This window comes from Heloderma suspectum, chromosome 1 (genome assembly GCF_057233095.1).
Source record: "Heloderma suspectum isolate Gila_16-S chromosome 1, 16-S_ref, whole genome shotgun sequence".
NCBI lineage: Eukaryota > Metazoa > Chordata > Lepidosauria > Squamata > Helodermatidae > Heloderma > Heloderma suspectum.
Window position 1 is genome coordinate 182,450,193 of NC_139458.1, and position 25,432 is coordinate 182,475,624.

General features: G+C 44.8%; 1 protein-coding gene across 4 annotated transcripts in view; it reads right to left on the minus strand.

Moving 5' to 3' along the window:
- GRB14 (growth factor receptor bound protein 14) overlaps positions 1-25,432 on the minus strand; it is a 70,564-nt gene that overhangs the window by 35,447 nt on the left and 9,685 nt on the right. For 2 of the 4 annotated variants that reach the window (XM_084811849.1, XM_084811843.1), the window contains exons 1-2: positions 14,531-14,773; positions 5,184-5,340 (exon numbers count right to left, since the gene is read on the minus strand). In XM_084811849.1, coding sequence (XP_084667975.1) covers positions 5,184-5,340; positions 14,531-14,593 — 220 coding nt within the window. In that variant the 5' untranslated portion in view covers positions 14,594-14,773. Of the gene's footprint in view, positions 1-5,183; positions 5,341-14,530; positions 14,774-25,432 lie in introns of those variants that run through there. The other 2 variants (XM_084811831.1, XM_084811837.1) reach the window with 1 other exon arrangement.

Here is a 25,432-nt window from a genome sequence, read left to right on the forward strand (position 1 = left end):
CGTCCTTAGCACCAACACCAGCTTTGATGTCCTAGTGCAGCAGAAGCAGCAGTCCTCCACAGGCAATGACAGATCCTCCCAGCCACTTTCTACTTGGGGAAATTTCCCTGAGGTGCTCAGAAATAACAATGCACGGGGTGCTTGGGATTATCGGGGGACAACTGGATTCACCGAGAAAGCAGCCACGCAAATTCAGCCTAACAACACAGCTGATTGTGCTACAACTGCTGATGCTACAAGTGCCAATGTGGCTGCAATGCTGCAACTGCTTTCCATGCACTTCAATGAAATCTGAAAAAGTAAATAAGCAAGCAGTTCCAGGATAACAGAGCATTAAAGCAACCTTTATATCACTCAAACTTTATGGCTACTTTTTATATCTTAGTTTCCTTACGGATGCAAGAGATCAGGCACAGCTTAATTGAGAACAATTAAGAAACTAAGAAACAGCTCCATTCACTCCTTCCTTTCCTTCTTCCTCTATTCTACCTAGGCCATTTTTAAAACTCTGTCTTATTTATTTATTTCATTCCTACACCACCCAACAGCCGAAGCTCTCTGGGAGGGTCACAAAAATTAAAACCAAAAAGCGCACAGTAAAACAATATAAAATATATAAACATCAAAATATAAAAACATTAAAACTACAATGTAAAATACAACCAGAATAAAACCTAGCAGCAGTGCAGGGATTTAAAATATAGATTTAAAACAGCAAAGAACTAAAGAACTAAAATGCCTAGGAAAATAAAAAGGTCTTCACCTGGCACCGGAAGCAATACAATGCAGGTGCTAGGCGAACCTCACTAGGGAGCTCATTCCACAGCCAGGGTGCCACAGCAGAAAAGGCCCTCCTCCTAGTAGCCACCTGCTTCACTTCCTTTGGCATGGGCTCACGGAGGAGAGCTGCTGAGGATGATCTTAAGGTCCGGGCAGGAACATATAGGAGGAGGCAATCCTTCAGATAACCTGGCCCCAAGCAGTTTAGGGCTTTGAATGTTAATACCAGCACTTTGAATTGGGCCAGGAAATGGACTGGCAGCCAGTGCAGCTGGAAAAGTACTGGCATAATATGAGCTCGCTGGCCAGTCCGGCCAGTCCGTTAACACTCTTGCTGCCGTATTTTGGACCAGCTAAAGTTTCCAGACCATTTTCAAAGGCAGCACCACATATAACACATTGCAGTAATCCAGACAAGAAGTTATCAGAGCATGGATAACTGTAGCTAGGCTATCTCTGTCCAGATAAGGGCATAGTTGGTATACCAGCCTAAGCTGATAAAAAGTGGCTCCATGCCACTGGGTTCACCTGTGCCTCAAGTGACAGTTCTGGGTCCAAGAGCACCCCCAAACTACAAATGTGATCCTTTAGGGGGAGTGATCCAGAAAAGGTTGAATTTCACCTAGCCAGGCAGACGAACCACCCACTAACAGTACCTCCGTCTTGTCTGGACTGAGTTTCAGTTTATTGGCCCTCATCCAGTCCATTACCGTGCCCAGACACTGATTCAGAACAGCCACTGCCTCACCTGGGTTTGATGAGAAAGAGAGGCAGAGCTGGGTGTCATCCGCATATTGATGGCACCTCAGCCCACACCTCCGGATAACCTCCCCCAGCAGTTTCATGTAGATGTTAAACAGCATGGGGAATAAAATAGAACCCTGCAGGGCAATAATTCCCCACCACCACCTTCTGGAATCGGCCATCCAAGTAGGAGTGGAACTACTGCAGTGCAGCGTCTCCAACTCCCAACCCAGGCAACCTATCCAGAAGGATACCACGGTCGATGGCATCAAAAGCTGCTGAGAGGTCCAGGAGAACCAACAGGGTTGCACTCCCCCTGTCCCTCTCCTGGCAGAGGTCATCCCACAAGGCGACCAAGGCAGTTTCCATTCCAAAACCAGGCCTGAAGCCCGATTGAAATGGATCTAGATAATCTGTTTCATTCAAGAGTGCCTGGAGCTGTCCTGCAACCACCCGCTCAAGCACCTTGCCCAAGAAGGGGATGTTGGCCACTGGCCTATAATTGTTAACATCCTCCAGATCCAGGTTAGGGTTTTTCAGGAGTGGTCTGATTACCGCCTCTTTTAAAGCAGCCGAACATCACCTCCTTGTTTGATGTAATAAGCCATGAACAGCAAGGTTCAAGCACACAAGTGGTCGATCGAACTTGCCCAAGCACCTTGTCCGCATCCTCAGGCCTCAATAATTGAAACTCATCCAATAAAACTGGACCAGACGGTGCTCTGAATGCTTCTGTTAATGGAACTGCATTAATCGTGGTGTTCAATTCATGACGCATCTGAGCAACTTTATCTTCAAAGTGCCATGCAAACTTGTCACAGCATGCGACCGAGGGTTCCACAGTCTCTCTCCCTGGCCCAGAATGTAACAGACCGCAAACCACTCAGAAAGCTCAGCTGGATGACACCGAGAAGATGCAATGCTGGTGGAAAAGAACTGTCTCTTTGCCACCCTCACTGCCACAGAGTAGGCTCGATAATGAGCTCTAACCTGTGTTCGATCAGACTCGGCACAGGTTTTCCTCCACCTGCATTCTAGCCATCTCCCCTCTTGCTTCATTGCCCTCAGCTAAAGTGTATACCAAGTTGCTGGCCGGGCTCTGCTCAGAGGGAGAGGACGCTTGGGCATGATCGTGTCAACCGCCCGAGCCATCTCTGCATTCCACTGAGTGACCTGGGCTTCGACAGGAGCACCAGTCATACCAGCAAGAAAATCCCTCAGAGCCCTCTGGAATCCATCAGAAGCCATTAGCCTCCAGGGTGGACCATTTTAATAGGTCCCCCACCCTTGCGGAGGGGAAAGGCTGCCAAGAGTCTAAACCTCAACAAGAAGTGATCTGACCATGACAAAGGAACAGATGTTAATTCCTCCACTTTCAGATCACCATCGTCCTGCCCAGTCAAGAAAACCAGATCAAGCCTGTGTCCTTTTACATGCATTGGGCCAATGCATGGCGACCATGAAGTCCTGGATACAGCGGCCTCGGCATGGAAGTTGAGATCCCCCAGGACCATCATCCTCAACAAGGGGTCCTCAACACCAAGTCCGAGACCACCTCTGTCAGCTCAGGCAGGGAGTCTGATGGGCAGCGGGGCAGGCAGTATACCAGCAAAATCCCTAATCTGTCCTGGGTACCCAACACAAGGTACAAGTACTCAACATCTGCACTCGAATGAGCAGGAAGCCTGGAGAGAGGGATTGAATTCCTATAGACCACAGCAACCTCCCCTCCCTGACCCTCGAGTCAGTGTTGGTGCTGCACTGAGTACCCAGGAGGGCACAGCTGGGAGAGAGTAACCCCTCCCAGTTCCCCACCCAGGTTTCAGTAATGCACACCAGGTCAGCCCCCTCATCCACAATCAAACCATGGATGAGGGAGACTGTATTTTGGACCGGCCTGGCATTCAGCAGCAGCACCACCAGACCCAAGGGCAAGCTGGTAGGGCTGCCAGGAACCATCAGGTTAGGGGAAGAACCAGAAGAGGGGACAGCTGTAAGGTGTCTAGCCCCTCTTTTCCTCAGCTGGCCTATTAATCCCCCAGTGCCATACCTCCCCCTACCCGTGACCACAGTTATGGTGGCACCTCCCTGACCCCCTGAGTTGCTCGAAGGGCTTCCCAGGCACATATTAGAATGTTAAAATATAAAACAATATAAAAGAGAGAGCAACAGCTAAGAAGGGGCAGATAAGATCTGCATTTGCCCCTTTCTTCCTGGTCTTTAAAGCTGCTGCCCTCTGCTGCTGCTAGTTGCTGCTAGTAACTGGCTGCTGGTATCTCTGGGAAGGCGGTGTGTGGGTCTTCATGTGCTCCTCCGTGTGTCTCCAAGTGCGATGCTAAGTGACGCCGAGTGACGCCAAGGCGCGTGCAGAGGTCCTGCCTCTGGCAGCCCTCGCTCTGAAATATCAGGCACAGCTTGATTGAGAACCATACTAAGAAACAGCTCCATTCACTCCTTCCTTTCCTCCTTCCTCTATTCCACCTAGGCCATTTTTAAAACTCTGTCCTCTCTACCACTGCCTTCTTTTCAGAACAGCCTTCTAGACAACTGAACTGCCTGGCTGGCAGGAGACAACACCACGGAGCACAAAGCAACATGCATGTCAAGTAGAGCAGCTTTCCCCAACCTGGTACCCTCCAGGCGTTTTCAGCCACATCTTTCAGTATTCCTGACCATTGTCTACGCTGGCTGGGGCTGATGGGAGACACCAGGTTGGGAAGGCTGAAGAAGAGCATGAGCAAGTGAACCGAGCTCTTCATTTTTCAGAAATCTGGCCTGATTCCCATGCCTGTAGAGGAAAAACACAGCACTAAATATTTTTATTTTAATCTTTCTTTGTAAACTGCTTAGAGATATTTTTAAAATATGGTAAGCCGTAGAAAAATCTATTAAACTAATAGTATTCTTATTAACTAGTCAGTAGCACTACAAGGTCTCCCTGCGAAGGGAGCATAGATGTGTGTAAGAGAAAAAGCGAGGAACAAAAAAGTCCCTCTGAAACGCGTTACTTACGTTACGTAGAGAAGGGGTTTATAAATGCCTACAAAATGTCAATTTTGGCTTCTCCGTCTCAAGATCAACTCTATGAATCTTAGTATTAGGTCCAGTCAAGAGTGAGGATGTCAGAGAAATTCGCAACAGATTCAAATGAGTTCAGATTTCTATGAATCCGACCAATGGATTCCCAGCGGACCAGCTCTTTCTTAGTCGCATGGATTCTGCAGACTTGTGGATCTTTTTTTGCACTTTCTGAGAACTGTACACAAATTTAGTCATACAAGAACATGAAGAAAGAAAAAAAGCACAGAGAAAAATGTGCATTTTTCCCCAAAGGCCAAAGCGGGAGAAGGCAGATTTTTGGTGAGATTTGCAAATCTTTCATCGCTTTTCACTTTGGGGGAGATTTGTGCCAATTTGCATTAATGCACATTAGCGCTAATGAGCAGCAGTTCATGCCGCATAGAATATGGCCCATGGTGGAGGCCCAGTCGGTGAAAATGGCCCCCAGACCTCCAGAGGTTGCTTGCCCTGTTGTATACTACTGAAGCCTGCGGCAGTGGGGGGGGGGGGTCCTTCCCTCTGCAATAAAGCTGACAAAACCCATTAGTTTGATGAGGGTAGTGGTCGCTGTTGTTTGTTCAGAAGCAAGTAATACTTACCTAACCCTAAGCAAGTAAGATGTTCAAATAGCGTCCAGCTGTGATCATCAACATAATGGTTCTTTAGTACTAGCAACTGGCACAGATCTCTGGCTGTTATATCACTTGGTACTTCCAAAGCTCTGCTAGTTTCATCCTCACTGTACACTTTAATTACCTGTGAAAAGGCAAAAGGACACACCGTAACATACACATGAAATGTCAAAATACTGGTTTCGCTAGCAGGTAATGTTGCTTCATGACTGAAAAAAAGAAACCCCCATCTATAACAAAAATTGTTGTGTGTGCGATATCCCATATAGTTACCTCAGATTTAATAACATCTAAAGCAGGGATGGGACACCTCAGGCCCAGGGGCCAAATCCAGCCCTCCAGAGTTCCCATGTAGCCACACACCCTTTCCCCCAATTACTGGTTGCTGAGCAATTTCCCAGTTTTAATGCAGTTTTTTCCCCCATTCTGAAAGGTGGAAATGCCTCTCCTAAGGCTGAGTTACTGGCAGTAGCAGCCTTAAGCTACAATGCGCTGGTATTGGTCCCACCCCTTTTGCCTTTGGCCATACCTCCTTTACCTTCAGCCCTGCCCACCACCAACCACTAGGATGTGGCCCCCAAGAGCTTCTCTGAAATTGAATTTGGCCTTCAGGCTGAAAGAGGTTCCCCACCCCTGATCAAAAGACAACATTTGTGGGGATAAATCCAACTGGTACATAAATACATGGAAACAAAGCATCTCTAAAATTTTGCATTTGGGACCAGAGGCATGAAGAGAGGTGACCTACTGGGGGAGCGGGGACAGCTCAGTAGTAGATCACTTGCTTTGCATGCAGAAGGTCCCAGGTTCAAGCCCTGGCATCTCCAGTTCAAGGCCAGATACTAGGTGCTTGGAAGATCTCTGCTGACAGCACAGAGAGCTGCTCCCAGTCAGCTTAGATCAGGGTTAGCTAATGTGTGGCCTTCCAGATGTTGTCTGCAACTGCCATCAGCCCTAGCCAGTATAGCCAATGGTGAGGGATGATGGGAGTTGCAGTCCAGCAACATCTGGGGGCCACATGTTCCTCATACCTAGACTAGATCATCCCAAGCTGGATGGTCCAATGGTACAAGGCAGATTCATATGATGTAATAGAGAGGTCTACACATGGACATCACCAGATGGTCAATATCGAAAATAGATTATGTCATTTGCAGCCAAAGATGGAGAAGCTCTATACAGTCAGTAAAAACAAGACCTGGAGCTGACTGTGACTCAGATCATGAGCTTCTTATTGCAAAATTTTGGCTTAAATTGAAGAACGTAGGGAAAAACACTAAACCATTCAGGTATGACCTAAATCATATCCCTTATGAACATACAGTGGAGGTGAGGAATAGATTTAAGGGATTAGACCTGATAGACAGAGTGCCTGAGGAACTATGGACAGAGATCCGTAACACTGTTCAGGGAGCAGCAACTAAATCCATCCCAAAGAAAAAGAAATGCAAGAAAGCCAAGTGGCTATCTGATGAGGCTTTACAAGTAGCTGAGGAAAGAAGGGAAGCGAAAAGCAAGGGAGAAAGGGGAAGATATATCCAACTGAATGCAGAGTTCCAGAGAATAGCAAGGAGAGACAAGAAGGCCTTCTTAAATGAACAATGCAAAGAAATCAAGGAAAACAACAGAATGGGAAAGACTAGAGATCTTTTCAAGAAAATCGGAGATATCAAGGAAACGTTTTGTGCAAAGACGGGCATGATAAAGGACAAAGAAGGCAGAGACCTAACAGAAGCAGATGAGAGTAAGAAGAGGTGGAAAGAATACACAGAAGAATTATACATGGAAGATCTTAATGTCCCTGATAGCCATGATAGTGCGGTCACTGAACTTGAGCTGGACATCTTAGAGAGTGAAGTCAAGTGGGCCTCAGGAAGCATTACTAACAACAAAGCTAGCGGAAATGACAGTATTCCAGCTCAGCTATTTAAAATCCTAAAAGATGATGCTGTGAAAGTGCTGCACTCAATATGCCAACAAATTTGGAACACTCAACAGTGGCCACAAGACTGAAAAAGGTCAGTCTACATTCCAGTTCCAAAGAAAGGCCATGCCAAAGAGTGTTCAAACTACCATACAATTGCGCTCATTTCACATGGCAGCAAGGTGATGCTCAAAATCCTACAAGCTAGGCTTCAGCTGTATGCAAATCGAGAACTACCAGAAGCACAAGCTGGGTTTCGAAGAGGCAGAGGAACTAGAGATCAAATCACCAACATTCGCTGGATCATGGAGACAGCAAGAGAATTCCAGAAAAACGTTGATTTCTGCTCCATTGACTACGCTAAAGCCTTTGATTGTGTGGATCACAGCAAACTGTGGCAAATTCTTAAAGAGATGGGAGTACCAGACCACCTTACCTGTCTGCTGAGAAACCTGTACGAGGGTCAAGAAGCCACAGTAAGAACCGGACATGGAACAACCGATTGGTTCCAAATTGGGAAAGGAGTACGACAAGGCTGTATATTATTGCCCTCCTTATTTAACTTATATGCAGAGTACATCATGAGAAACGTCAGGCTGGATGAAGCACAGGTCGGAATTAAGATTGCTAGGAGAATTATCAACAACCTCAGATATGCAGACGATACCACCCTAATGGCAGAAAGCGAAGAGGATCTCAAGAGCCTCTTGTTGAGGGTGAAAGACGAGAGTGCAAAAGCTGGTTTGAAACTCAACATTAAAAAAGCTCAGATCATGGCATCTGGCCCCATCACTTCCTGGCATATAGAAGGGGAAGAAATGGAAGCAGTGACAGATTTTATTTTCTTGGGCTCCAAAATCACCACAGACGGTGACTGTAGCCATGAAATTAAAAGACACTTGCTCCTTGGGAGGAAAGCTATGGCAAACCTAGACAGCATAGTAAGAAGGAGAGACATCACCTTGCCGACAAAGGTCCGTATAATCAAAGCTATGGTTTTCCCAGTAGTAACGTATGGCTGTGAGAGCAAGACTATAAGGAAGGCTGAGCGCCGAAGAATTGATGCCTTCGAACTGTGGTGCTGGAGAAGACTCTTACGAGTCCCCTGGACTGCAAGGAGGTCAAATCAGTCCATCCTAAAGGAAATCAACCCTGACTGCTCATTGGAAGGACAGATACTGAAGCTGAAGCTGAAATATTTTGGCCACCTAATGCAAAGAGAAAACTCCCTGGAAAAGAGCCTGATGCTGGGAAAGATTGAAGGCAAAAGGAGAAGGGGATGGCAGAGGATGAGATGGCTAGATAGCATCACCGATGCAATGAATATGAAGTTGAGCACACTCCAGGAGACAGGAAGGCCTGGCATGCTATGATCCATGGGGTCAAGAAGAGTCGGACACGACTTAACAACAATGCAATTCTGAATAGAACTGAAATCCTTGTTATATGAACATTTGAGGGCCTGTTCAGTTTGCAAACTTTTTAAAACTTTGTTTTGATATTAGCAAAATGCCTGTCATGATGAAGGGGTGTGTCTGAGGAAAGAGCACAAAAGGTTGTATACTGCAAGGAGAGGTACAACATACAGTCAGGACCAAAAATATTGGAACAAGGATAACTGTTTTGGCAGTTGGCCTCTGTACACCACCACATTGAAGTTGAAAGGAAACACACCCAGATGGGAGCAAAGTCAGGACTTTCAGCTGTAATTCAAGGGGTTTGACAAAAGTGGGGCACTAACCATTCAGGAAGGAGAGCCAGTGGCATACACACACACCCATTGTTGGTGGCTCATAAGGGAACAAACCAACATCATGTCAAACTTCAGGATCGCCTTTAATACCTGGATGGAAATCCTTTGCAGTCAATGACTGCCTGAAGTCTCGAACCCATGGACATGACCAAATGCTGAGTTTCCTCCCTCGAGATGCTTTGCCAGGCCTTCACTGCCGCTGCCTTCAGCTGCTGCTTGTTTGTGGGTCTTTCTGCCTTCAGTCTGGTCTTCAGTAAGTGAAAGCATGCTCTATTGGGTTGAGATCAGGTGACTGACTTGGCCATTGAAGAACATCCCACTTCTTTGTCTTGAGAAACTCTTGGGTAGCTTTTGCTGTATGTTTTGGGTCATTATCCATCTGCAATATGAAGCGGCATCCTATCAGTTTGGCAGCATTTGGCTGAATCTGAGCAGAAAGTATAGCCCTATACACTTCAGAATTCATCCTGCTGCTTTTATCAGCAGTCAGGTCATCAATAAATACCAGTGACCCAGTTCCATTGGCAGCCATACATGCCCATGCCATAACACTGCCTCCACCATGTTTGACAGATGATGTGGTATGGTTTGGATCATGAGCTGTTCCTTTCCTTCTCCATACTTTTCTCTTCCCATCATTCTGGCACAAGTTAATCTTGGTTTCATCAGTCCAAGAACTTATTCCAGAACTGGGCAGGCTTTTTTAGGTGTTTGGTGGCAAAGGCTAATCTGACCTGTCTGTTCTTGAGCATTACCGGTGGTTTGCACCTTGTTGTGAAACCTCTGTATTTACATTCATAAAGCTGTCTCTTGACTGTAGATGTTGATAATGACATGCCTACCTCCGCAAGAGCATTCTTGACCTGGCTAGATGTTGTGAAAGGGTTCCTCTTCACCATGAGCAGAATTCTGTGGTCATCCACTTTAGTTGTCTTCCGTGGTCTTCCAGGCCTTTTGCTGTTGCTGAGCTTGCCAGTTAATTCCTTCTTTTTCAGGATGTTCCAAACTGTTGTCTTGGCCACTCCCGATGTTTTCACTATCTCTCTAATGGGTTTATGTTGTTTCCTCAGCCTAATGATGGCCTCCTTCACTCGCATGGACACCTCTTTGGACCTCATGTTGGGGGTTCCAGTGAACAGCTACCAAATGCAAATGTAACACTCAGAACCACCTCCAGGCCTTTTCTCTGCTTGATTGGTCATGGGGTATCCAGGAAACAGGCCACATCTGGCCATGCAGCTGCTTATCAGCCATTCATTCCATTACTTATGAGCCACCAACGATGGGGGGGGGGTGTATGCCACTGGCTGTACTTCCTGAATGGTGAGTGCCCCACTTTTGTCAAACCCCTTGAATTACAGCTGGAAGTCCTGACTTCGCTCCCATCTGGGTGTGTTTCCTTTCAACTTCAATGTGGTGGTGTACAGAGGCCAACTGCCAAAACAGTTATCCTTGTTCCAATATTTCTGGCCCTGACTGTATGTTCCCACACATTCCATTCTGCTTCAGCACATTGGTATTACACCATGCAATGCAAAGTTTTAAGAGCCATGCTACAATATGCTTCTATCTATACCTAGGCACCAGCAGTACATCTCAGTTGTCAAACTCACATTCATATATTATTTCACATGTGCCTCTTTAAAACACTTCAAAGCAGAATCTCCTCCCACCCCATCTTTTAAGTATTTTAAAGAGGCGTGTCTCTAAAAGCATTTTATTTAACACTTGTCATATTTAAAGGGGGTGGGGGGTGGTATGGTAGAGAAGATTCAAAAGCAGTGCAGAATTTACATGGACAAAAGAAGCCAAGAGCTCACATATCTATCTATGAAGTTTAAGTTCATAGAATATTACAGAAAAATTCAGAATTCACATTTACACATGGTTTATCAATACTCCCTTCAAAAACCGTGTCCATTTTACTAGCAACAGTCAGTAAGCAATTCCTCATGTGCAGTTTCCATGCTACATCCTCTTCAATATGCATCCCCAAAGAATCAAAATGTCCACAGAGTAAAGATTTACTGCTAGCAGAAAGAATTGTTCAGCAGGCCATCCAACATACATCAAGGCAAGATAGCAGTCTGAAGGTCATTTTTTGACCTACAGGAAGCCTAATTTATTTGAGAGAAAAGACTAGGGCAAAGAAATCTTCTTCCCACTTCCAACGCAGAGACGTTTGCCAAGAGAAGAGTATTATGAGCACTGGAAGCTGCTAATCCTGTCAATTTGCTTGGTTATGATATAAATGCTCTTAAGAATTTCAAAGAAGTGGGCATTTCCGCAGCTGGTGCTGCTCCTTTCACACAATCACTCCTGTACAAGATAGCTGTTGGTGCAGCTTCCCATAATAAACACCTCATAAAGCTCTGTGAAGGTCACCTAACGTGTTGCCTTGGCAATACGGAGAGTAAAATATCAAAATAACGACACGCTGTTGTGTTTTTGGATAAAGAGGTGCCTAATTCAGAAAAAGGGCATGATACGGGGGAGGGGGGATTCGCAAATCAAATAACCCAAGATAAGTGAAATCATGCTAACTGGCATGTAAGGGGCTAACCTGAGCCTACTACAGGGATCTGAGAAGGATTGCAAATGATCCTAGGACAGCCCTCCCCAGCCTGGTGCCCTCCAGATGTTTTGGACAACTGCCATCATCCCTGACCACTGGCCATACTGGCTGGGCCTGATGGGATTTGAAGTCCAAAACATCTGGAGGACACCCGATTGGGGAGGGCTGTCCTAGGGCAACTTGAGTCAATCAAAAATTACTTTCAGGCATATATATCGAACGATATTTTGCACACATATATTCAGTGCAAATCAGCCCTAATCACTGTAATGCAATATATATACCACAAAATTCTATCTCACCCCAGTCCAACATTCAGAGTAGATGTACAATGTAGATGAACAGATGAGCGGCACGAATACAGGATAGCCGTACAATCATCTCTGGAGTGGTGGCTTGTTGTGCTCCTGATGTTTTCTTTCTTTCTGCCCGCTTCCAGTGGTTCAGCTCCTCTTGCCTGTCACAGGCCAGCTGCTAGAAAATGTCTCATCATCTACAAGCTCCTCTGTGATGAGATTATAGTGAACGGGATTTCGTGGTACACAATGCCAGAACCAGGTTTTTTGAGGGCCCTCAATGGGCCCCCTCACTCAATGAATCTACCTTTTCACCACCATCATCAGTAGCTGCTATTGCTCCTCATTCTCTTTCTCATCATGGCTGCTACATACTTGCACGGAAGTTAGCGAACCAGTGAGCAAGTAGGCAGTGGCATCCTTCTCACCGCCTCCACTGTCTGGGCCAGAGAGAGAGAGGCAGGTGAACACGCAGGTTGCCATGGTGAACAGCAGGAGCAGTAACTCCAGGGAGCCGTTGTCAGTGTGCCCCTGCTGGAGTGTGAGCCCCCAGCAAGGGCCCAACCATGCCTACCCTTGACACTGGCCCTGATGGTAGCATTACAAAAAGCACAAATTGCATCGTGCCACAACCTATTTTACCAAGAAAAGTCATTTGTGTATGACAGTGATATTTTACCAACCAGTGCTGGGCTCCAGGATTTTTGAGGCTTTGGACATGGCATTCTCAGTGAACCTCTTAATCTGGAAGAGGTTGGAACATGCGACCTGAGAATGCCCTTAAGCTGCATCTGATATTCTTGGATACTCTGTGCAAAGTGAAAGTGGCTAGCGCAGTGAGGCCTCCGCTGATCTTGGGGGCCCTAGCAAATGGCCAACCCTGTCAGCCCCAGGATGGAGACAGCAATGATACTAACAATCTGTGTTTCGAAGTCCTCAGCACTGCACAGGACTCCTGGAAACAATGTATTAGGACAAGGCCTTGAATCATTTTACAAGAGCTTGAATCGTTTTCTTCCAACCGACTGAAGTAGTTATTTAATGCAACTTTATTCAAGATATCTCATCGTTAATGAAGACTGAATGCTACCCTAGAAATAACTTTTTAAAAAGAAACAAACCACAAGGTTTTGTGAACAATCATGATTTTGACTTCACGCAGGATAAGGCTATCAATGGCTACTAGTCATGATGGCAGGACATGAACTCCAGTACCAGAGGCACTATTGCCTCTGAATACCAGTTGCTGGGGAACTGGTGCTATTACACTCATGTTCTGCTTGTGGGCTTCCCATTGAGGCATCTGGTTGGCCACTGTGAGAACAGAATGCTGGACTAGATGGGTACTTGGCCTGATCCAGCATGGCTCCTCTTAAGTTTTTATCAACATCTAGAAGGGCTGCTACTTTTTAAAAATGGTCCAGACAGAAACACTTGGCCTTTACCAGCTTAATGAAAGGCAGAAATTCAGCAAATGTGGCTTTTTCCAGCACAGAAGTGTGGTAATGGCTGAAGCCACACCTCTCGAATTTATGCAAGCTGTTGAAGGCCCAGCTCTTATATTGGGGGTGGAGGGATGGAAACTGTACACCAGCCTCTCCCACCCTGGTGCCCTCTAGATGTTTTACACTACAACTCCCAGCATTCCTGACCATTAGCCATCTTGGCTGGGCATAATGGGAGCTGAAGGCCAAAACACCTCGAGGTCACCATGGTGGGGGAAGCGTGCCCTACACGATGGAACAGATCACAATATGAGATCACTCAGGCTTCAGTTTTGGATCTAGAGGCATTTTATACACACAAAAATATAATAAACACCACCCTGTTTAATGTTTTGGCTGGTTTATTTCTGTTCAACTTTAAAAAATATGATATTCATACATGCATAACTTAGATTATAAAGTATAGTATTATAGCAGCAATACAATTCATTGGAGTGGGTCAATTTTACCGTTTTGAGCAATAAAAGAACAAAATCCATCAAAGTTACATGCAGAAAATAAAATCTGGCTTATATAAACTCAATCAAAATACTAACTGTAAAACCTCATAACTATTCTCCCAAATGCAAATACATAAACATGGACACCACAGGAAGTTAATCCAAGTCCTGAGCCAACAGCATCAGATGCAACTATTTTCTAATTTTAACATAGAAACCATCTGCACATTTCAGTGTTTCATGGACAAAGGCTTGCCACAAGCCTGACCTAGGATGTAATCCTATGCACACTTTCCTAGCTGTAAGCCCCGCTGACCACAATAGGATTTCTGAGTAGACATGCATAGGAGTGCACTGCTTTTTTTTAAAAATCTGTAATGCTATACAAGGACTTATACTGCTTCATTTACAATGACCATCTTATCAAACGTCCACACATTTAAAACAGCAAGAGTGACTTCTTGTACAGGTATCCAAGTACAAAAAATATACTTGGATATGTATTTCTTTTAATTATGTATTTTAAGAGATTTATCCCTTGCCCTTCAAAAAGCTCCCACCTAGGGTGACTTATGGACTGTATCATTTTGATGGGAGAACATGTATAACACACCAGGAAAGGGTGAGCCTTCGCCCCCTTTTATATACTTTTAAAAGAACACACAGCAATTTACACACAGTGTTCCATTCACAACCAAGGAACTGTTAATATTCTGTATCTGGGTGCTCTGTGTTCCCCAAACATAGCCATCCTAGCCATGTACACCTTCATTACATCTCCCCGGACCCTCACTTACCCCATGCCCTGAAAAGTTACCTACCCGTTTTTGCAGCACTATTGGAGTAATCACAGGCAGGGTTACCCTTCGTCCATACAAGCTCATTTCTGTTAGTCACAGAAATCAGCTCAAAAGCTCTTGTCCATGCTACTTGTAAAATAAAGATAATTCCTTAGAGGATTCGTTTTGCAGACCTCCACACCTTAATGAGAGCCGTTGCAAAGAGATGACTTGGAAAGCAATAAAAGGCATGCTGTTTATATGAATCTACTCCTTCAGAAAGCCAATTAAGGATGGCTCCCAGACAGAATGAACCAATGGCAGGCCAATGAGAATGCGTGGGGAGGCCTCCTCCTCTGTCCTTGGAAACACGTTCTGATACTTCTGTTTATTATATTTAAAGAACTAGGTTTAAACAAGTGTTTAAATGTCTCAAAATTCTCTCTCCAACAGCACCTTCGCCTATCAAGCAGGGAGTTACATATTACTTTCCCCACTTTGGGCAAATCACATACTTCTAGTGTGAAATGAAAGACACATGCACCTTATATGCAAACTATTGTGCAGCTCTAAGAAACAGCATGGACTGGAACTGAAAATCTAAGCCAGATGTGCAATCTAAACCTTCCTTTAGATCAAACCAGGATATATTCAAAAATAAAGGGGAGACTTTAAAGCATTGCTCACTTGGCCCTAGACTGGGCCAGTAAAGCCAATTATCTTCCTACATTTCAATTGTCAAGTTACTTTCTGACCCCATTGTTGGAAGTAGCCCTCTCAGACCCCAATCCAGGGTAATTTCTTGATGTCAACAGAAGGTATTAAAGCTCCTTTGATACCAAGGCCTAATATTTCTATTTCCCAGCCTTGGCAATAAACAACCTGCCACCTATTGCACATTCCATGAAAATGTACAAGCATTATTTTTAATGAATACAGCACCTTCTTGGATAGTTCAGAGCTCCCTTAGCGTACAAGGCCAATAATCCATGCCAAAACTGCTATCTTATTTTCTTGAAATAGCTGGAATGCAGCCAATGACATGAACAATAGACAAGAGGGGAAAAACTGACTCCAGGTCACATTAGTTAGCAAAATTAAAGAATTAAATCCTAATCTGTTACAGAAGAAAAATGGCAATATGACTAATAACTCACTTCTTAATACAGGAGCATTAACATGCCAGAGCATGTCTGGCTAATATTATGGAGTTTATCCCTTTTTTGTTGAAACCCATTAGTAGAATTAGGTCCTTAAGTTTTCAGAAACCAGACAAAAGCATTAGCTTAGCTGGACATTGAATTGCAACACAGCCTTCATTCAATACGTTTCCCTCTAGGTAACAAAGAAAGCACCAAGATGAGACATTCTCCCAAATGAAACTCTGTTCAGTTTTTGCCTAATAATAGCAGTCAACAGAAGGTTGCACAATTGCCTTTGTAGAAGCAGAGGAAACGATGGAAATTCAGCATTCCTTAACTTTCTGCACTATTTCCACCAAAAGCACACAGCCTCTTATATCCTCTAGCTCAGCGGTCCCCAGCCTTTTTGGCACCAGGGACCGGTCTTGTGGAAGGCAATTTTTCCATGGACCGGGGGGGGGGGTTCACTGGTCGACTTCTGGCCGCTGGGACTCAAACGGCGTCCGCATAGAGGATGCCATTTGCGTCCCTATTCCTTGCAGTAACAGGCTACGTAAAGATTTACGTAGCGTATTACTTGAAGAACAGGGACGCAAATGGCATCTGCTATGCAGACGCCATTTGCATCCCAGTGGCCAGAAGTCTGCCGGCCGACAGCTCCATGGACTTGTCGCGGAGTGGAGCTGGCCACGGCCAGCAAGGATTCCAGGGGGGGAGGGATGGATCCCCCCCCGTGGACCCAAGGTAAGGGAGTTTCGCACACCCCTACTGTGGCCCGGTTGCTAACAGGCCACGGACCAGTACCAGTCCACGGCCCGGGGGTTGGGGGCCCATGCTCTAGCTAACTGCTCTATCCCTAAGCAGTCAACATGTTCATGAACTTTCCATGACATCACAGTAGCTCTGCTAACGACATACGTGTGTATGTGTATCCCAGTTCAATAAACTGAAACCAGAGCTCTGCAAGCTCTTGATTTCCTGGCTTTAATTCTATCACAGCTGCTCAACCAATAACTAAGGATAGATCGTTGGCTAGTAGATTATATGTAAGCACATTACGATTTGTTTGTCAGGTTCCTGGGAAACCTCATCAAAATTACTATTTCCCAGAAAATCTACATACATCATGCTGTAATCTGATGCTTTATTTACTTCTTTATGACCACAGTGACATCTCAACTGGAATGGAGTGCGGACGGGATAGTGTTAAAAATAAAATATATAGGTAACCTATAAAGTCTTCTCACAAACGCTTCCCTGTTCATTTCAATTAGGTAAACAGATGTTCTCCCTCCACTGAGCAAATAGTTCCTATGCAACAGCTCTGGTTGTGTGCTGGAGTATACATATGGCTCTGGATCACAGTTATTATGGTGAAATTATTTGTTCAGACTAATTTTTCATGCAGTTTCAAACCCTACTGCCCTTGTTTGTCAAAGATGGGGAATTCCCTGCAAGCCCAGCAAAAGTCTTAAGGAGATCTAGGCTGGGATCAAGCCTTTGCTCCTTGTCCAGTTACCTTTAAATCGGAGGCATCTAATAAAGCCATAAAACTAGATACAGGACAGCAATATTCAGTTTGTTGCCGAAGTAAAGAGATGCTCAGCCTTGGCAAAAATTACTACTGTCCAGCAGCAGAAACAAAGCCATACTAACAATATAATCACTTCAGCATTAGACTTAGTACTCAGTTGCTTTATCAACTTTACTTATCTTCAGGCTTTAGGTATACAAGCCGCGACCACTTCGTTTTGGAAATTTCCACAATACAGCCTCTCCTCTGCTGGAGGTACTAGAATGAATGGAACTTTCTTTCCTCTCTTGGAGGGATTCAGTACACTTAATGTTAGATCTCCTCAACCAGCTTTCAGCCCAGTGCTCAGCATGCTTACTCAGAAATAATTCCTATGGATCTCAGTAGGTTCACGCAAACCTAACTCTGCATAGCACTGGCCTGCTGGATTAAAAAGAGCCAACACATCAGGCCCAACATCATGCGGCACTCTTGGGCACCACCATGACCCCAGCAGGGCCTGCCGCTGCGTCAACACCTGTCCTAAACTTCTTGTGCTGGACAGCCACCATTTTCATTTCTCAACTGCCTCTCCTGTAGCGTTGCTCCAGTCTCCAGTGAGGGCTGCTGTTTTAATTTATCACAACACCCCCGGGGGCATTGTGGGAGATTAAAACGGCAGCTCCAGTTCACCCAGTGTTGACCGCACTAATGCTACTGCCCAGTGACACCACTGTTGCCTCATAAGCCCCCCGCTTCCCAAGACCCACTGATGTAGGATGGAGCGCACTCGATGCTAGTTTGCTGAGGGTCTCCTCAAATCTGGACCCAGCCCTGAAACACACAAAAAAGCAGAACCTCCTTTCTCGCAATATCCAGAGACAGACCCTTTACCTCAGAAAGTTCTCCCTTTGCATTCCGTGATAGCCTTAAGGTAATTCCCCTCCAATTCTGGAACTTTGTTTTGCTCTTTGAGCCCTTGCCTCATGTTCAAAACACTTACAATTAAAGGGTTTTGGAACAAAGAGACAGCCTCATTCCCAGGCTTGCAGCACCACCTAGAAGTGGAGGATTCTCTTAGCCTCAGGTCAAGCCACTCTTTCTAGGGTTTAGGGCATGGAAACAAGTGAAAGAGAGATGGGCAAAGGAAACGCTTCTTTATTCACCCCTATGGCTACTGCCTTACAGTCACTTGACTACATCACTCACAGATAAATGTTTAAAAAATAAAATAGAAGTGTATTCTTCTATTTGTGATAGTGATTTTTTTTTAAAAGACATCTTTAATTTATAAATTGGGCTTCTAAAATGAAGGGACGGGAAGGGGAAACAGGAGTGGATCTTTTAATTATTATTATTATTAAAGAGAAAGGGCTGTGGGTTCAGTCCCTGTACTAAAATCCCTTGTTCTTGGAGGCAACCTTTGGGTTGACATGTATATTTGTCTGCAAGAATATCCATTCCTATACCTCTGAATTTTCAGTGAGTGGGAAGGCAGGAGCCTTCAGTTTGCAGTGATAGAATTGAAAGGCACTCTGCGTATTTTCAAATGTACACTGCTTTTTAATCCTAAGTGTGTGGGAGGTGCCAGTTGTTCAGTGGTAATAGAAAGCACTCTTCCTTTTTTATCCTGTATACCAGGGGTGGACAACTTGTACCCTCCAGATGTTTTATCCTACAACTCCCATGGTGTCTCAGCATTGGCTATGCTGGCTTGGGCTGATGGGAGTTTTAGGCCAAAACATCCGGAGGGCTACAAGTTGCTCAGCCCTGCTATATACTAATAGCAAATTCGTTCCCTAAGTGTGGATCATACTGCCAAAGTGGCACAATCCATGCACAAGAGGGAAGTATGAGAAAGCCTGAGGGAACCTCAAGGTTTGCAGGAGTACAAAAAATATCTAGGGAATACCCTAAATGGGCAAAACACACACAACCCCAAACAGCCCAGTGAGGACTGAGCATGCTCAGTGTTTGATGGGGGGGGGATGGGCACAAGGTGGGGGAATGGAATTTAGTATCCTGACAGAAGGCATGATTGGCACAATGAATAGGAGCACTCCACACTGCAACATTTTGTTGCAGGTCCATCCCACTTGTCCTAGTTAACTGATTTGGGGATAGTTGTTTACTGCTATACTCAGTTTCCTAGCTGTAAAGTGGGTCCATTGTCCTTTAATACAGTGTGTGATTTGTAGTCTGTAGCTTTTGCCTTCTGGAGCCATCTGTTGCATGCACTTTGTATCTGGATTCGTGTGTGTGTGTATGTTCCCCCGCCCCCTTCTGCTGTTCACCAGATTATGCTCCAGACTATCCAACCCTGCTCTGGCCCTGGCATCATTCATTCACTCATGCAAAGGAGTGCCCCTGTTTTCATTGACAAAGTCCCTAACCAAAGACTCCTGAGCAAACTTAGCCATCATGGGATAAGATGAGAAGTTCTCTTATAGACAGGTAACTGGTCAAAGAATAGAAAGCAAAAAAGTAGGAATGGTCAGTTTTCGCAATGGAGGAATGTAAACAGTGGGGTCCCAGAAGGATCTGTATGGGGACTGGTGCTTTTTAATTTGTTCATAAATAATCTGGAGTTTGGGTTAAGGGGTGAGGTGGCTGAGTTTGCTGACAACACCAAATTATTTAGGGTGTTTAAAACAAACAGGGATTACAAAGAGCTCCAAAAGGATCTCTCCAAACTGGGGAAATAGTCATTAAAATGGTAAATGCAGTTGAGCATAAGCAAGTATAAAGTAAGGCACATTGGGGCAAAACATTCTAACTTCACATACATGCTGATGGGGTTTGAGCTAAGAAAGGGTTCTTGGGGTCGTGGTGGACAGCTTGATGAAAATGTTGACCCAGTGTGCAGCTCCTGTGAAAAAGCCAATTCTGCGTGAGGCATAATTTGGAAAGGAAGGAAAAATAAAACTGCCAAGATCATACTGCCCCGATACAAATTTATGGTGCAACCACAAATCTATGGAATACTGTGTACAGTTCTGGTCACTGCATCTCAAAACAAATATTGCAGAGTTGGAAAAGATGCAGAAAAGGGCAACCAAATGAACAAAGGGCTGGAGCAACTCCCCTATGAGGGAAGGTTATGTGTTTGGGGATCTTTAGGGGAAAAAAAATGGCCAGTGACAGGGGACATGATAGAAGTGTAGAAAATTATGCATGAAGTGGAGAAAGTGGATACTAGAGCCCTGGGTCCTCCAGTTAAGCTAAATAGTGGGAGATTCAGGACAGATAAAGGGAAGTACCTCTTCACAAAGTGCATAAACTATGAAATTTGCTATTACAAGATGTAGTAGTAGCCACCAACTTTGACGGCTTTAAAGGGGGATGATACAAATTCATGGAGGATAATGCTACCAATGACTAGTCAGGATGGCTATATACCACGTGGCCCAAAAGTAGATAGACAGTTGTTTAGAATGTTGATGGGAGGGGGAGAGAATGTGTGAGTAGAAGATGTGTGGGTGGAGTCAGAATGACAGTTGGGAAGAGTGAGTGACAGGGAGTGACAGTTAAATCAGTTAAGTGTAGAGAGTGAGGGGAGTGAGGCCCTTAAGTAGCTATACAGTAAATGTAAATGTAATAAACGTAACAAAATGCAAACTATACTGCATACCTACTTTTGGGCCATTCTGTATAACCTCCAGTACCAAAGGCAGTATGTCTCCATATGCCAGTTTCCAAGGAATATGAGTAGGAAGGTGCTACTGCACTCATGTCCTGCTTCTGCATTTTCCCATAGGCATCTGGTTGGCCACTGCGGGAACAGAATGCCTGACTAGATAGGCCTTTAGTTTGATCTAGCACAGCTCCTATGTTCTTATCTTTCATGAAATGCTGAAGGGTACAATCTCTGGAATTTGCCGCTCTTAAGAGACTGCTTCAGTTAGGCCAGCCCGCTGTCACAACCAACTGCTGATAAGAGTAGTCTGGTAGCATCCTTCTATTAGAAAAAAATAACTCAGGGTCAGACTATCAGAATTAATGAAGAACATATACTATATAACTACAGATATGGAAGTGGGGTTGTCTATAGTTCAGCCACATTATCTCAAGCTAAACCAAAGCATGTATTTATACAAGCTAAATACAAAGCATGTATTCAGCATGCAGAATACATACTGAGAATATAATGTTCTTTATTTAGAAAGAACAAAGAAATGGAACGAGTGCTCCTTTCTCCATGTGATTGTAAATGCGTGAAGGAACAATGCGGGGCTGCATTTGATGGTCCTGCCCCTGCCACTGCGTCCCCACCAGCCTTGCCCAAAGAGGGGAGCCGGCTCTGTCTGTCTGTACTCCCCACACACTCCATGATTACAATTCTGGCAGCACAGGGATCTAAATCAATTGCATGCATGGAACAACCCCCCCTCTTCAGTGATTCCCCCACCATCACTCTATCGATGGTGGGGCCTGCAGGTACAGCTTTCTCTCTTGCTCCATACGATTACAATTTCTTGGAGAAAAAAGCCCGAAGCGGTTAAGGTCTCGTACCCATACTGAACGAACTGTGCAACCCCACCAAGCACTGTAAATTCAAAGGCAGCTGGATGCTCTGGGCTCTGGAGCAGCTGTTGCCACAAATACACCTTGCAAAGGGCTGGAAAAGATTCTGTTATGAGAGATGAAAAGTAATCATAGATCCAAACTGCATGATGCAAGAGACGTTTTCCTGAAATGCAGGCACGGGAGTTTATGATAGTTTTGAGGCTTCCCAACAGCTTTTAAAACTTTGCATTTGTCTCCGTAGAATTTAATTTTGTTCGTTTCAGCCCAGTATTCCATTCTATCAAGGTCTTTCTGAATTCTATTTAGGACTAGATCTAATGGGCTTAACTTACAGGGGGTAGATTTTGTTTGAACGTTAGGATAACGTCTTGATGGTAAGAGCAGTTCAGCCATGGAACCATTTTGCTAGAGGGGTGGTGGGCTCTCCCTCACTGGAGGTCTTCAAGTAGAGGCTGGACACCCACCTGTTGGGGGCGCTACAGCTCTGAATGTCCCACATCAAGCAGGGGAGTGGACCAGATGGCCTACAAAGCCCAATGCTATCATTTGATATTCACAAAGATGCCTACGGATAAAAAATAGAGATGAGGCAACCATGTTCTTTGCCCTTATACATACACACAACTGCTGTGAGAGATAGGTCCCATCTTATATGCCAAATATAGACATGTTTTAGAGGGAAACAGCCAAAACTAATTTTCTAAAAAATAAAATAAAAAAATACACACCTTCCACCCCTTTCTATAGATGCCTGCAGTGAGTTGAGGGCGAGAGCCTGCCAGGGGTGAGGGGAAGATGGTGCCCACTTCAGCCTTAGCTTGCAAGGATTTGGGCTTAAATTACACGGTCTCATGGGACCTGGGATTTTGGCCCCTAAGTCTTGCAAGGCTTGAAGCAAGAGATGGGACAAAGGCCTATAAAAGTGGCAGGCAGGCCAACCCATCCACCCACTTGGACAGAGGACTATACTGGGCTTTGAATGGTTGTTCTTTATGGAAGGAATGTTTAATGCTTGCCCTGACTGGCATTTGGGCTGAGACTGTTGTTGTTTTGCTTTTCCAGATTATATGGTTTGGTTGTATCTTGTTTCGATAAGTATTCTCTTTCATCACAACTTTGTGGACCATCGCAACCAGTGTGGACATGGAAAATGCCACTGATATGGTGGAAGTGGGGAGGTGCCCAGGAAGTCCATCTCATTTGAGATTGGGGGTGGGGGTATAGTGGGGTACTTACAAGGCTGAAGCAGCTCAAGAATGGGGTTGCCATCTAAGGTTGTGAAGATATGGTACTACCAAGAGATACTCAGGTTGCTCATATGAGGAACTTACTTCATACCTACCTCTGCCCACAAGGGTAAATGGATTACAACCCAATGGCCATGCTGGCTGGGAATTATGGAACCTGTATTTCACCATAGATGGAGGGTACCAGACATGGAAGGCTGCACCAGATGTAGCTCATGCTTGACTTCGATGGTGCCATGGGAACACTGTGGATGACTACCTATGCCAGTTTCCTAGTCTTAGCTGATGATGATTTATTACATTTCTATACCGCCCAATAGCCAAAGCTCTCTGATGTCTGCATGCCATGTTTCTTGAATAAAGTTGTGGCCTGTTTAATATCAGTTATTGGTATTCACCCCTGTCTTTCCGTCCCAACTGCACGTTTTCGATCTGGGGAGGCTGTTGTCATAAGCAGATTCTAAGGCAATGCAATAAAAACAAAGATGTGTCAAATTAGCCAGTGTTTTTCAAGGTTCTCTAGCTATATTACATAAATATTTGCAAATATGAAGTACAAGGAGTGAAAAGGAGAGGGCCTTTTCAGTGGTGGCACCTCAGTAACGGTATGCCCTCCCCACCGGGCACCTACATTGCGGTCTTTTTGTTGCCATCTGAAGACCATTATATTTTCCCGGGCTTGTTACTCTTTCAGTTGTTGTTTTTAATGTGTTAGGCCTGGTTCAGACATAATAACTAGCCATGAGTTGTTCCATGTGGGAGCGAGCAAGCATGGTGTCTCGCAACCACTTGCCTGCTTCCACTTTGCAAAATATTCCTGGGGTGTTTGCCATTTCTGTTGTCCAGGAATGGCCCATTCCTGGGTTCTTTGCCATGACGACCAAATCTGGCACTCTGGGTTATTGAGGGAAAAACCCAGATTTTTAACCCAACAACAAACCAAGGGTTAAAATTCTGGGTTGTTTCTTCCTCAACAACCCAGAGTGCCAGGTTCACATGTCACAGTAAACAACCCTGGAATGTTCCTGGGTTGTTTTGCATAGCAGAAGCAGGCAAGGATCAGGAGGCAGAATGCTCGCTTGCTCCCATGCAGTCATGACTACCCATGGTTTAAACAACCCATGGGTAGTTGTTACATGCAAGCCAGGTCTTTATGTGTTTTAAAATCCTTATACTACTGCTGGCTTTTGTTTTTTCACTCTAGTTCTGTTCTGTTTCAAAAACTGTAATTTTTTTTTGTATTAGGTTTTATTACACCACTGTATTTTATGGTTTTGTTTTGTGAACCACCCAGAGAGCTTTGGCTACTAGGTGGCATAGAACTAACTAACTACATAAATAGTTTTCTTTAAAAGGAATGTTTTCCCCAATATATGCTAGAAGTTCTACATCTTCATTATCAAAGGAGAGCAGCAATGTTTCACCCAAGTCAAGGTACATAATACCCAAGGCCAGCAAAGTTATTTTAGTAGCTGAGGCAGAAAATCTCACGAGTGCCTCTCCCCCTTCCTGGCAGTAAAAACGCAATGATAACTAACATCAGTTACATTAGCTAACAATTTGCTGCCCTTTCACAACACTCAAAACCAGCTACCTGAGGCAGCCACCCAACTCTGCCTAATGGTAGAGCCGGCCCTTGTTGCTCCTCATCAACCTTTCAACATGGTCTGCCAGTGAAAAATATGTAATTCTATCAGGATCATGCCTGTATTTCAATAAATTTCCCCCACATTTTCTGTTTTTATTTCACAACCTGTAAAATTCTCAGGCTCGCCTAACACTTGCAGGACTGAACAATTAAACAAAGTACTTTCCTTATTAGGAAAATAGGGAAATATTTATCCATTTTCTTTGAAATAAGTACACAGACGTAATCTATTCAGGCAACACTGAAGAGAGGGAATCAGGTGTGAAAGGCAGCCAAAGGGAGGAGGGAGAACATCTCTCTCACTCATATAAAGAGCAGCCACTGGAAATTTCAACCTCCACAGGCCATCGGTATTAAAACAATTGCTCACTGAGACAATGAAATCGTGTCTCTATGCTTTTCTAATTAAAAGCAATAGTGAGCCCAGAGAGAGGAGTTTTTGTTTATCGCCAATACACCATTCCATAAATCCAGAATAATGCACCCTCTGGCCTAGGTGGTAAGCAGCAGCCAGCCAAGCTCTTTCATTTGGTAGCAGTGAAAGGAACCACATGGATCATCCCATCCTGCAGAGTTTCCACATTGGTACCGCACAGCCTGAATACTAATCGCGAGCTCGTTCTCCAAACACGGATCATGTAGCCAAAGTGGCACCATCCACTCGCAAGAGGGAGGCATCAGCAGGCTTGGGAGAACCCCAAGATTCACAGAAGTGTTAAAAAAGACCAAATGGGAGAACCCAAACAATCCAAGGGAGACTGAGCATTCTCTATGGCCACAGAATGCTGGCAGATGGTTGCAGGGGTACAAATGGAAACCCAAGGCAAGAGGGAAAGAACAGAGCAGGGGAGGAAATTTCATGCCTGT